The 13,463-nt window shown below is 39.5% G+C and overlaps 1 protein-coding gene across 2 annotated transcripts in view; it reads right to left on the bottom strand.

Moving 5' to 3' along the window:
- Positions 1-362: 362 nt before the first annotated feature.
- Positions 363-13,463, bottom strand: part of LOC129769152 (uncharacterized) — a 314,394-nt gene continuing 301,293 nt past the window's right edge. For both annotated transcript variants that reach the window (XM_055771242.1, XM_055771243.1), the window contains one exon: positions 363-9,416. In XM_055771242.1, the coding sequence (XP_055627217.1) occupies positions 9,153-9,416 (264 nt within the window). In that variant the 3' untranslated portion in view covers positions 363-9,152. The remainder of the gene's footprint in view (positions 9,417-13,463) is intronic.

Raw genomic sequence — 13,463 nt, 5'->3', positions numbered from 1 at the left:
AGAACGGTACATGACTCCGGGCCGTACTGCTACTGCGTACTGGTCCACGAAAGAACATACTTACTTAAAATCCCGACATAAACCTTCGTGTTTACTTTGTCACCTTCCGGAATGAACACCGGGTTCATTTTTTTACCATCGGAAGCCACCGATCCAAACACCAAAACGCTAGCAGAATGCTAGGTCAGATACACATTTTTATGCTCGTCGGCCACATCTTTTTCCGGGAGAGAACTTATACACTCTATCCAACTTCTATAAGACCAGGTTATGATCTTGCTGCTTTGTGCCATTGTAAACAAACAAACTTATATTCTAGTGTATTGGTATTGGTTACTACCATACACTGCATCATTTTCATGTGTGTGTGTGTGTGTGTGTGTGTGTGTGCAAGCGCTGAGCGTAAACCAAATGTTTCAAGTGTCAAGTTTCTATAAGACCAGTTACATTTTTCCGTTGTTTTAGTTGTTTTGATCAATAAATTTGGAAAATGCCGAAGGGAAAAGTGCTCACAGAGAGAGAAGAAAGACAAATCGATGCATTTCACCAAGAAAATATTGGTATCAGAGAAATTTCTCGTCAGATTGGACGATCCCATCAAGTGGTGCTCAATTATTTGACGAATCCTCAAGGATACAGTAAGAAGAAGTGAGCTCCACGTAAATCGAAGCTCTCTGACCGGGATAAGCGGGAAATAGCTAGAACAGCTTCGAATACTTCAAAACCCCTTATTCAAATAAAGCAATATTGACATTCGTCATGTTTTGGTAAACAATGTTGGTTTTGGTCAAGTTTTGGTAAACAATTCGTCAAGTTTTGGTAAAAAATCCTCACATAAAGAGGGTTCAAAAAGTTAAAGCTCCTCATCTTACACCATCTCACATCGGAAGGCATCTGAGTTTTGCCAAAGCTCACATGAACCGACAGTGGGACATGGTATGTTGTGACCAGTGCCACAAATTATCAAAATCTGTTCACGAATGAAGACATTAGCTTTTTCCCAGTGTCGGATGAATTTTCTTCTGTTGAAACTCAACGCCATATCTGTCATAATGAGTATAACACAAGAGTCGAGACGCGTGAACTTTGTCTGGTATATTGAACGAATAGAGCATGAACGAATTTCGGAAAGCCTGCATTCAGACACTTCCATTACTGTCAATAATTTCAGGTGATTATCACGAACGTTAAGTTGATTCTCATCGCTTGCAGTGAATTTCTATTGAAAATGTGTTTGATTTCCATATTTAGAAACAAAGGAATCCGGAGAAGGCAACATTAGCTTTCGTTGAGCGTTGACCGTTGTGCGGTGTTGAGCGATTGAGCGACATCTAGCGTTGAACGGCGTTAAGCGTTCCGTTTCCGTTTCCGTTTCTTTTTTATACTGTATTATAATGACTTTCAACACCTTTTTGGCTGGCTTGTCACTTCCAGTTTTGGAAGAATGTCGGGAGTGAGAATTGAACTCGCGATCTTTACCGTGAAGGGTACGGTCCGTTCCCGTTTCCGTTTTCGCTTTATATGATCTTTTACTATCGCCATTTCGCTCTAACACGATCTTAGATTCTAACACTTTCTTCATCTGACTCCATTTCACTAACTCCATTTTCGGTCTCCTAGGGTTTTCAATGCACCGGAAGCCACCGGAATACGATATTCGACTTCCGCTGTTTAAGCCCTTCCATCCAATACCCATATCGTAGGGGTTTTATATGATTGCTAGTCATTTATAGCCAGTATCATTAAACCGGAAATCAAAACAAGATTATGTTCGTTTTTCGCTCGTCTGTTATTGTCACCCATTGCCCATATAATTGGGGTGTACGCCATTTCTTGCCAATGGGGAGTAGATTCATAAAATATAGCTAGAGTTATACCATACATTTCATTGCCAATGTCGCCAAAAACAATAATTTTGTATAATAAATGGCTATCATTTACCATTAATCGATTTCACTCTCAATTAGTTGACGTAGAATTTTATGCTTTTATTTTCACTAACACGCAATGATATTCAATTTCGACGTTACGAATATCATGGCGAAAATGAATATGCAAATGAAAAATGAACTTTATGGCAAGCTGATGTTGATGTTCATTGCACTGGTGTTCATTGATAGTGTTGTTCCATATTTATCGACTCTCGCTTGAGCAGTAGGTTGTCAATACAAAGCAGGCTGAAATTCGCCGTATTTGAATGCCGTCAACGTGAATATTTTCGGCACTGGTTGTGACAAAGAATGTGCCAAAAAATATATTTTTCTATACACCATAACGAAAAGTTCTTCAATGTATAGGTTATCTTCACTGACGAAAATAGGTTCAAAATAGGATGAAAATAGGATGGTCCTGTTGGTTTCAACGGGTACTGGCGTGATTTACGGAAGAAGGAACAGTTTTTTTCAACCAGGAATTTTGGTGGAGGCTCGTGCATGTTTTGGGCGGGATTCTGTGCAACCGGAAGCAAACTTTCTTTCGAATCAATAATACAAGTTTTTAAAATCGGCATTTTTAGTTCGATTTCAATAGGAATTGCACTATAGTTGCCACTGCCCGTTAGTCCCAAAAAAGGTGGTGACAATGTTTTTGCCCCAGCCTTGTAAGCTCTTTTTATTGCAGGTATAAAGACAAACGGAATAATTTGGCAATTTAAAAAGAGTCTTTGTTTAAGCAAGATATTAAAACAATAATCATAGTGCAGCGAAAAAAGTTGAAGAAATCGTCGTTCCAGAAAACAAAATGGTGATGCCGGTTAGTCTGCGTAAAAGATTCCAACAGCTAGCCTATAAAGTGCATCCTGGTTGGTCAACAATGAAGATAAAGAGCTTGGTGGTCAGAAATGCACTGGGAGATCTCAAAGTGGACAACTAACTGTGAAGGGTATCGTTTGATCGAATTACCTCAGAAATCTGAACCAATGCAGAGAATAACTTTACCAACAGAACCGCGAACCGACGTGGCAATACACTTTCTTGGTCCTCTATCATCTGGAGAGTATCTATTGATCGTAATAGATTACTTTAATTGCTAAGAAAAATGACAAAATTATGACAAAGTGAAGAAACAGTTGAAAGTCTTAGCAATATTTTTCGGCGCTTCCAATAACTATAACTATAACTGATAACGCCAAAGAATTCTTTGGCAAATGATGTGTAAGGAAAATGGAATATGTCTCATCTCTACAATACCCTATTGACACTGAAAAACGAAGAGGTATGGCGGTAGAACCGCTCACTCTTTAAGAAACTGAAAAGGAATTAGAGGAATGACTTGGATGACTATTATTCAGCGCCCCACTCTCTAACGACCTAGACACCAACCGAACATTTGACAGGCAGAAACATCTGAATGAAGATACCTTCTTAGAAGGATATCGGATCGCTACATGCAGTGAAGATTTTCATGATCGTGATAGAATCCAGCAGCACTTTTCTGGTGAACGGGGAAACAACAGCCGAGAATCTAACAATCCGACGGGATGCAAAATGTCACTCCTGGTAATAAGCTATTCTTTACTCAAAGGTAGTGGGGGCAAATTGATCATTGGGGGTAAAGTGGTCACCTGCTTGTTTGGTAGTATAACTATTGACTATAGATGCCGTATTGATAGTCACCTTATGTTTGAAGAATTTTATGACTTTTGAGTCACCCTGTACTTCAGTAGAGCTATCGCATGTCAAAATACAAATAAAAACAGAAATTACTCTCTCGATAGCCATTCGGCCGTAGTTCTGTTCGCATGGTATCTAAGGAATTTCTCGTGAAATTTAGTTTACTCAATCTGATATGTTGGACAAATCATTAGTGTGGACGACTGTTTACATATTCTAGGGGAGGTGAACAGATATTTCGTTTAATCTCAGCAATTAATCAGCATAGAAATTATTTTCATGTTTGGGGGCAAAGGTGAATCATAGGTGAATAAAAACTTACAATGTTCTTTTTACTAAAACTGATATACCTCATCACATTCTGCTCTTGAAGAAGATCCTTTTATGGCTTTGACCCTGGATAAAGATGCCACTCCAACTAAACCAAGCCTCATTATGCGTTTCTTCCTAGGTTTTTGTATGCAAGAAAAAATTTAAATTGAGACTCTAGGTGAAAAGGCCAAGCTTATTTCATACATGTACCTACTATCTCAAATATGATTTGAACAAATTTGGACGAAAAAAACGCATAAATCTATCCCATTTTGCTTGATATGTGCGGGTGACCACTTTGCCCCCACTAGGTGACCACTTTACCTCCAAGCAAAAAAAAAGTTCGATTTTTCATCTTTTTTCTAGTGATGAAAAGTGTACTATTTCGAATTTTTATAGTAAAAGCCGTTTGATATCTTGAACAACAATGAGTTGACCTATAATATTCTTCAAGAAACGGGAACTAAATCGGTATGTGGACGCTGGAACTGGGCATATTCTTTAGGGTGACCACTATGCCCCCACTTCCCCTATACCTCTACTGAGTATACTGCTATAGAGAAATTTGGACCCGTGCAACAGTACAGAATGAAGAAACTGGACAGTATATCAACGAAGCTCTGCTCATTCCAAAAAGGTTCTCCTTTCATCTGAGATATAAATTTCGTTTAGTGATCATCAAGAGTCACATGAGTGTTTCGGTGCTGCAGCTGCAGCATCAGTAGATTCATCAGTTGAGACATTCAAACTGAAGCACACTTATAAGCGGTCCGTGCTTTTGGCGAATTATGTAAATGAAGGCTGTGATTCAGATTTTTAAGAGAAAGGGAGATGTGGCATTTATGCCTAAAGGCCCATTTATACGTTGCTAGTAGGTGACTTGACAGTGAGCAGCTACTGACCCGGTGAACTCACTTGACAATTGGGTGACTCGCCTTGTCCGTTCACACAGTGTGAGCTGCTGGCGAGAAATGCCAGGGATGCCAGGCGATTTTCAAATGTCCTTAAAATAGTCAGAAACAGCAATCAGGTTCGAATTTGTTAGATGATTAATCCGAAATCGACTTCTCTATTGGCAGTTTTCGTCACAGGTTTACAATTGAATTCATCATTACACATTACATTTATCATTACATTTATCGCGAAATACGAGGGCGATCCGATAAGTACTTAGCCTCATCGCTAGATGGTGTCAGTATCGCAAGAGAGATTACTTATCATTTAGTACATTCTGTGTGGAAGCGGCCGTGTACGCGGATTTTAGAAAAATGGAAAAAATGGGAATTCCGAATTTCGAAAACCCCGATTTCTTTACTCCCCCCTTGGGTGATTTTTCGATTTTAGAAAAAACTCAAACTTTGACCGCTTCGCGTCGCTCTCCCTCAAGTACGATTGAGCAGATATTTTGCATAGAGTGTTTTTCGAGGTGGTTAACATTTTGTATAGGGTAGATTTTTTAAATTTTAGAGTCGATTTTTTCCCATACATTCATTGGCACCCTAACTTATACGCTGTCGACAGCTTACCTACTATGCAAGGGTGGAGTTTACTTCGCAAATATTCTCCTTTCGCTATCCCCCTTCGTTGTTTCTATTCCAGCGGCTGCATAAGTTGCCCGTTATAGACAGCTCTGTTCGGGAGAAGCACACAAATGGACAGAACGAATGTTTTCATTAATTTGAACCATATACAGACTATGGGATTGCAATGTATAGCATATAAAACAAATTTTAGAATATTTGCGATTCGATTGGTATGCAAATTGTTAAAATCCGTTCGCAGCAAAAGCAGTTGAACGTTAACTTTATTTCATGTGACCCTTCTAAAACTAGAGTAAACCGCGAATATTCGGTTTACCACCTTACTAACCATAGAGTTAGAAAAATTGTTTATATATAGTTTTTAAAAATATATTTAAGAATTCGGCTCTTTTAAATGTGTGCAACTGAGCCTGCAAAAATAAACGATTTAATAAAAAAAAAAATTTCATAAAAACGTGACCTGTTTTCTGATTTGGCACCCTTAATATAAGACGTAGTCCTACGTCAAAAAATGATTTAGGCCAGTAATTGGATGCAAAAAGGGAGCAACACATACAATATTGAAGGAACTCTACGATGATGATCCCCGAGAGTACAGAGCAGTGCTGAGAATAACACCTGAACAAGAACTGAACACTGTTGGATTTAATTGCTCCAAAAATACTACGCCAAAATACACTCATGAGGAATGCTATACCTGCAAGAGTGAAATTAGAAATGACATTGATGTACCTTTCTTCTGGAATACCGTTCAGATTACTGTCGATATTTTTTAGAATTTCGAAAGCATCCATAGGTAAGATAATTCCGAAAGTATGTGATGCTATAAATGGCAGTCTAAAAGATTTTTTTAAATTTAATTTATTTCACCTTGACAGCAGCTTCGTGTACCAATTTGTGAAATGAAAATGGTAGTAGATTTGCAGGTGTAATAAAAACACGTCAAAAATTAAAATAATACATTCATTATGGACTTTTTCAAATCGAATATGTATTCTGCTCTTTGAAACAATACTTTTTTTGCAAGTGGTGAGTGAATTTTGCATTAATATTGTGTCTGATAATTATTTTATATTATAGATTAAAAAAAACTATCCCAAAAAGAAAGCGTGCAAAACAAAATAACAACAATTTCATTTAGAAAATATGAGGGTTTTATTTGTTTTTCCAACAATTATCAAGTCTGTTCATAGCTTCGCATATTTTGAATATCTTCAAAATTGAGATATTTCTTTACATTTGACATCCCTGATCCGAACGCTGAATGATGTTTCTGACATTTTGAGGGATGCGAGTGCGAGTAAAATCAAAAAAACTTTGAAGCAGCTCGCACGCCGGATCTTGCATGACACTAACTGGCATGATGTGTTTACACGGTGTGAGTATCTGCACTGCAGTTGCTGACTAGACCGACTCGTATGCTTACTCGCACCGTATAAACTAGGCTTAACGAAAGTTATACGAGTTGCTGAATTCTACCCTGTCCGTGTCGAAAAGACAGATATGAAAACTGATACCAATGTAGGGAGAAGTTTGTGACTTTCGAACTAAATAAATATTAGGCTGGGGAGAAAGAAATCCATTATTAGCTCGGTAGTAAATGTCGATAAAATCACACACATAATCGAAGTTTACTGGCATGTTAACGGTCGTAGCATCGCCCGGGAGCAGAACATCGACCATAAAACAGGTTTAAACCATTTGCGCAAAGCAGGATTCAAAAAAAAGCTCGATGCCACGCCAATCAACACGAAAAAAACATGATGGACCGAATTTCCATCTGCGAAGTCTTGGCCAAACGGAATCAACATATTTCATAAACGAATGATGACTGGGGATGAGATATGGGTCAACATACGATACGGGACCGCCAGCCAGAATCAATGTTGAGTAGGGCATGTTATTACTCATCGGTCACATCTCCGGTGAATGCTCACCCAAGCTGAGATCAAAACTAATTACTCCGGGCCAGAAGTAGGAGTTTGACCGTCACCTGATCGATCTCAGGAATCGTTTCTATAGGATCCTTATCACCGATATTCGTCGTCTGGCCGTTGAATTGGCAAAAAAAACATGAAGCACCCTTTCAATAAATAATTTGTAATTTTAAATTATTGTAACAAGTTCGTTTCTCTAGAGGTGTCGATTTTACCCGCACTCTCTCTATTTCACCTAAAAACGCCAATTTTCGTATTCTATCAAATCTCGAGTTCTACTCAATAAATGATCAACAGATACTGTTGAAAGGTTAATGAAAAGTTTAATAGAGGTTCTGTAGCGGTTTGAAGTTGAAGAAACCTGAAAGGTCTTGCAAATATATGGAAAATCTTAGGGTGTCGGTTTTACCCTGAATGCTCCGCAGTTGCTGCAGGCTGTTTGAAAAAATGGAAATAGGATGAAATGAAACGAGTATTCTCAAAACTAAGAATAGATGGATTGGAGACTTTTTTCCATAGCAAAATAACAAATAATATTAGAACACATTAGCAGTATTTACGTGATAAGAAAGCTGGAGAAGGAACAGCAGTCTTCGAACTTTTGAAAAGAATGTTTTAGTGGAACTTATCTGACTTTGAATTCAGAATCCGGCATTTTATGGCAAGACTTCAATCATACTCTATGCGTGCTCGTACCTTGAGGAATGATGATTGCATTCACATGTACTGAGCCGTCAATTTAATTCCAATTTTCCGTCTGGGTTACGTGTTCGACATGCCCGTATCATTCCAAAGGGTAAATGAGGAAGAGAGAAGTGTAGCATCGGAGTGAGTTTGAAACCATTCAATACAGCTGACTTGCAGGCTGCTGGTTGATAGTTATATAGCAGTTTCTAAAATTCTACGTGTCCTATATATTCTTTGAGGTTTCCAAACGATATGATGGGTTCTTGTAGCGTCCGAGCTGGCACCCGTTATAAATGTGGTGTGTTCTATTTTTTTTTTGTTTGCTAGTGGAGTAAAATTTTAAAATTGTGTTTCCCATATTCCACATGTGCTATTGGTTTGGTTGAGCTCTGGCTCAGTTCGATTCGGTGAATATTTCCGCGATACCTGTTTTGTCATTCAAGCTTTAATTTTAATCTACATATTTGTTTGTTATTCTAGTGGTTGTGGTATTGACTGTGTCTTTCTTAGCGTGTATGGTATCAAAAATCGCCCCCACCATTCATTCGAATTTGATCTGTAAATAATTTCCTACTGAAACACTTCATCACTTTTTAGATATTATTTTCTCGCATTGATTTTATTTCCGGTTCGTACAAAAGAGTTCTACTATATGTACAATCACTTGCGAACAGATTCGGACCGAAACTATTTCTATTTCCCTTTTTTATTTCGTTTTCGAGGGGTGCATTGTGCAGCCTTGGTGCAATCGTTCGCGTTTAACCGTATCGTAGACACGGATCCAAATATGTAAGTCACTTTAGTGATGTGTTTTTGTTTTGCTCCCCCACCAACTTTACCATCGAAATCAAAGCATGGCTTGTATATCATGTCCAAATAACGTTAAATTTGCTCGAGCTTCCCTCGCCCGTTGGATGTCATTTTGAACAACGTTCCGCTCGCACATTCGTTTTACCGATAAACAATCGCAAACATTCTCCGGGAGCCCATATCACACAAGGCTTCAATTAGGTTACCGGTGCGCCGGGCGGGAGAATACACCAGTGCAGTTCTGGCTCAGTTTATTATGTTCGATGAACCCGTTTTAAAAGCTCGCCGCCATCATTGTGATGGTGGTTTTTCCGTTGACGATGTTGATGCTGATGGTGGTGCGCATTCTGGTGTTTGCGAGGTTGCAGCATACCCGCATTCGCGAGCGGGTTGCCAGTGGATACTGCCGGGAAGTCTCCGAATGAACCGCCCTCGATAGTTTCGCCAACTCCGTCGCTGCCGCTCTCTCTGCCGTCGCCCACCGGATCCGTTGTTTTCCGCGGGCGACAATTTCTGATCTGCGAACAGAGACAAACAGAGAAAAAGCAAATTAAATCGGATTACACTTTATTTAATTTAACAATTCGATGCTATTTTCAACGCGCGCAACATTTCTATTCGCTGCGGAATGGAGCAGGGGTGCGAATGTAAATGTATGGTGTATTTATTATGCAAAGGTTTGCTTCTACTTGACGTAGTGCTCGATAAAGTTATTTTACCAATTTCAATGAAAATCGTGACTATTACGGGTCATTGAAGGACACACAATCGGTCTTGTATTTTCGGTTCCCTTTTTTTTTAATATTTTAAGGTGAAGGCGGAGAGAAGCCACAAAAGGCTGCCACAATGGCGCTAACTTCTTTCATCTCCCTCCCCCACCCCTCGCCCGATATTCAATAATTTAGCGAAACAGTGTGTAGAAAACGATCGTTTTCGCACACTTACCATCAAGTAATATCAACCAAACTCTAATCGATTACTCACAAGATATTAATTTTTTTTCATCTACCGTTGCAACATATAATGAAAAACACGGGAAAACTCGAGCTAGTGCTCTGAAAGTTAAATTGTCATCTCACAATTTTCCGCAAAGGTTTTGTTTGTATTGTTGAAAGCATCGTTGTTTCGACCCTGATGCAAGATAATATCATCGAAACAGCTATAAAAGCCACTCAATAAAATGTTAATTCTAAGTCATACCTGAATCATGTCCAGAAAATCGATAAAATAAAATTGTGTTGATATTTTGTTTATTTTTGGAGCAGGGAAAAGCCCATTTTTCTAAAATGGGCATAAAACCTGCTTATTATTGCGTCAACAGAATAAAACAGTCCAAATGACACAATCCTCATCCTAACAAAAAATAGCTTATTCTATCTTAACACTAAACACTAGTTCACAAAACAAATAACAATATGACCAACTACAATACACTTCAAAGTAACAAAATGATAATAACTAACATAAACGAGCGTACAATTTTCTGAGGACTGAGCGAGATAAATGAAAATCAAAAACACTGTAACACTGATTAAAAATCCTACACATACTATTGACAGGTTCATTCCTAAATACCATAATTAGTCCGAGCAACAAAGAGACGAAGAAAGTTATGGAAGCGAAAATTACGACGACGAATGTCTATATTAAGACTACTGAGTAGATCGCAGCAATCGATATTCGAGAGCAGTAGATCGGAAATAAATATCGCTTTAGCTACATCACGACGCAAGGATAACCGTTCAAGCCCTATAAGATTACAACGATCTTCGTATCTAGGAAGGTTCAGAGGGTCCCTCCAAGACCACGAAGAGCCAATCGCACAATTTTTTTTTGAATGTTTTCAATCCGTTGTATTTCGTTCTGATAGTGTGGGGACCAGACAACGGCAGCATATTCCAGTGTTGATCGAACAAGAGAGCAATACAATGCCTTTAAACAGTGTATATCATTAAAATGCTTAGTAACAAGGAAGAGAAATCCTAAGCTTTTCGTCGCTTTTGCTGAGATGTATGCGATGTGTTCTTTAAAAGTAAGCTTAGAATCAAGCATGACTCCCAAGTCTTTGACAGTATTATCTTTCCGTAATGTAGTTTCGAAAATTGAATAATTAAAATGAACAACGGAGCGTTTGCGAGCAAAAGTGATTACCGAGCACTTAGAAGCATTCAAAACCATGCGATTAGTGACGCCCCATTCAGCGAAAATGTTCAACTGAGATTGCAGCCTGACATCTGACTAAATTGAAAAGTTTCAAGTCATCTGCATACGATAATTTCGAACAACGGATGGAGAGATGTACATCATTTAAATATAAAAGAAAAATATACGGACCGAGGTGTCTGCCTTGGGGTACACCAGACGTTAAGTCGAATGGATTGGATATATGATTGCCTATTTTGACAGACATTTTGCGTGCAACTAGATAAGATTTCAGCCAATCCAAGACGCACCCATGAAAACCTAGGCTTTGCAATTTAGCCACTGCAATACGATGATCGATTTTATCGAAAGCAGCTGATAGATCGGTATATATTGCATCAACTTGGAGGCGATCCTCTAGTGAGCGGGTAATGAACGAGGTAAAAGTGACGAGATTCGTACATGTAGATCGTTTGGGCATGAAACCATGCTGATATTCCGAAATAAGGCTGGAACAGCTATGCGTTAGAAATTCAAGAACAATGAGCTCAAACAGTTTGGAGATAGCACACAGACATGCAATCCCCCGATAGTTTGATACTTCACGTTTGGAACCCTTTTTATGAACCGGAAAAATGTATGATTCTTTCCATATGCCAGGGAAAACGCCGCAGCGTAGAGACGTGTTAAAAATTAACGATAAAGGTGAGCATAAGGCAGACGAACACTTCTTGATTATTAAAGAAGGAATTCCGTCCGGCCCTGGATAAGTAGAGCATTTCAATTTCGAACACGCAATTTGTACAGTAGCGGGATCAATAGTAGGATGAGGTCCAACTGCAGGCATACAGGGGATATTGTGTGCTGCAGCAGATACTTGTTGATCACTAAGTATTCCATTGGTAAAAATGCTGCTGAACTGAATGCGAAATAATTCACAAATTTCCCGCATTGAAGTGGCTTCCTTGTTATCGAGCGACATTGTAGAAGGCAAGCCAGCCTCACGTCTCTGATCACTAACATAACGTCAGAATCTTTTAGGATTATTCTTGAGACTGCACTGTATACGATACTGATAAGAGCTGAACAGTGACTTATTCAGCCGTTTGTAACGACAGTTCAATGAGATGTAGTGAAATTTCAACTGATCAGTACGGTGTTTTGAAAACTTTTTTTAGCGCTGACCTTTTGGCCGTTTCCTAAGATAGCGGTTAGACCATGGAGGGTACTCAGGAACACTGTGAATTCGTTTGGGGGTAAACTAATCGGTATTTGCATCGAATTTATGTAGGATTTCATTCCATTTCATGTGAGAAACAAATTGGTTCATTCCCGCGAAATCTGTCTTCCCAAAGCAATAGGTTATAGTTTCGGTAGTATCTTCAAACACAAATGGTTTACATTCACGAAGAAGAACATGAAGAGCTGGGTGGTGTCGTGTGAATTTAACAAGAGGTGTCGGAGCACGGATAACAGAATTGTGACTAGAGACCTCCTGGGTGACGAAGCAAAGATCCAATAAAGGGTGTGTCACATCAAATTGCATCACGGAAAAAACGCTGTAGAAATTCACCCAGTAGACCGATCCTTTTGAAAATTTTAGACAGTAAAATAAAAACTATTAAACAACTTTTGGCATTTTCTTTTTATTCATACTTCGAGCCCAAGCCCGTATGCTCGTACCTTCCTCTCTACCCCGTCCATAAGGTTCTGTACAACGTCAGGTTGTAGTTTTTTTTGAACAGAAATCCATTTTCTCTTGAAGTCCGCCTCCGATTTGACAACTTTTGGGTTCTTCCGGAGGGTTTGCTTCATAATCGCCCAATATTTCTCTATTGGGCGAAGCTCCGGCGCGTTGGGCAGGTTCATTTCCTTTGGCACGAAGGTGACCCCGTTGGCTTCGTACCACTCCAACACGTCCTTTGAATAGTGGCACGAAGTGAGATCCGGCCAGAAGATGGTCGGGCCCTCGTGCTGCTTCAATAGTGGTAGTAAGCGCTTCTGTAGGCACTCCTTAAGGTAAACCTGCCCGTTTACCGTGCCGGTCATCACGAAGGGGGCGCTCCGCTTTCCGCAAGAGCAGATCGCTTTCCACACCATGTACTTTTTGGCAAACTTGGATAGTTTCTGCTTGCGAATCTCCTCCGGAACGCTGAATTTGTCCTCTGCGGAGAAGAACAACAGGCCCGGCAGCTGACGAAAGTCCGCTTTGACGTAGGTTTCGTCGTCCATTACCAGGCAATGCGGCTTCGTCAGCATTTCGGTGTACAGCTTCCGGGCTCGCGTCTTCCCCACCATGTTTTGCCTTTCGTCGCGGTTTGGAGTACTATAATCATCTAGAAGTCGGCTCATAAACAAGTTCATTGTCGAGTGTGATGTATCTGGATACAAAAATGATGCTGTACTCTGAATCCAGTTGATAC

This window comes from Toxorhynchites rutilus, chromosome 2 (genome assembly GCF_029784135.1).
Source record: "Toxorhynchites rutilus septentrionalis strain SRP chromosome 2, ASM2978413v1, whole genome shotgun sequence".
Taxonomy (NCBI): Eukaryota; Metazoa; Arthropoda; class Insecta; order Diptera; family Culicidae; genus Toxorhynchites; species Toxorhynchites rutilus.
Note: the sequence above shows the minus strand (reverse complement) of the source record. Positions and strands in the feature narration are given on the sequence as shown.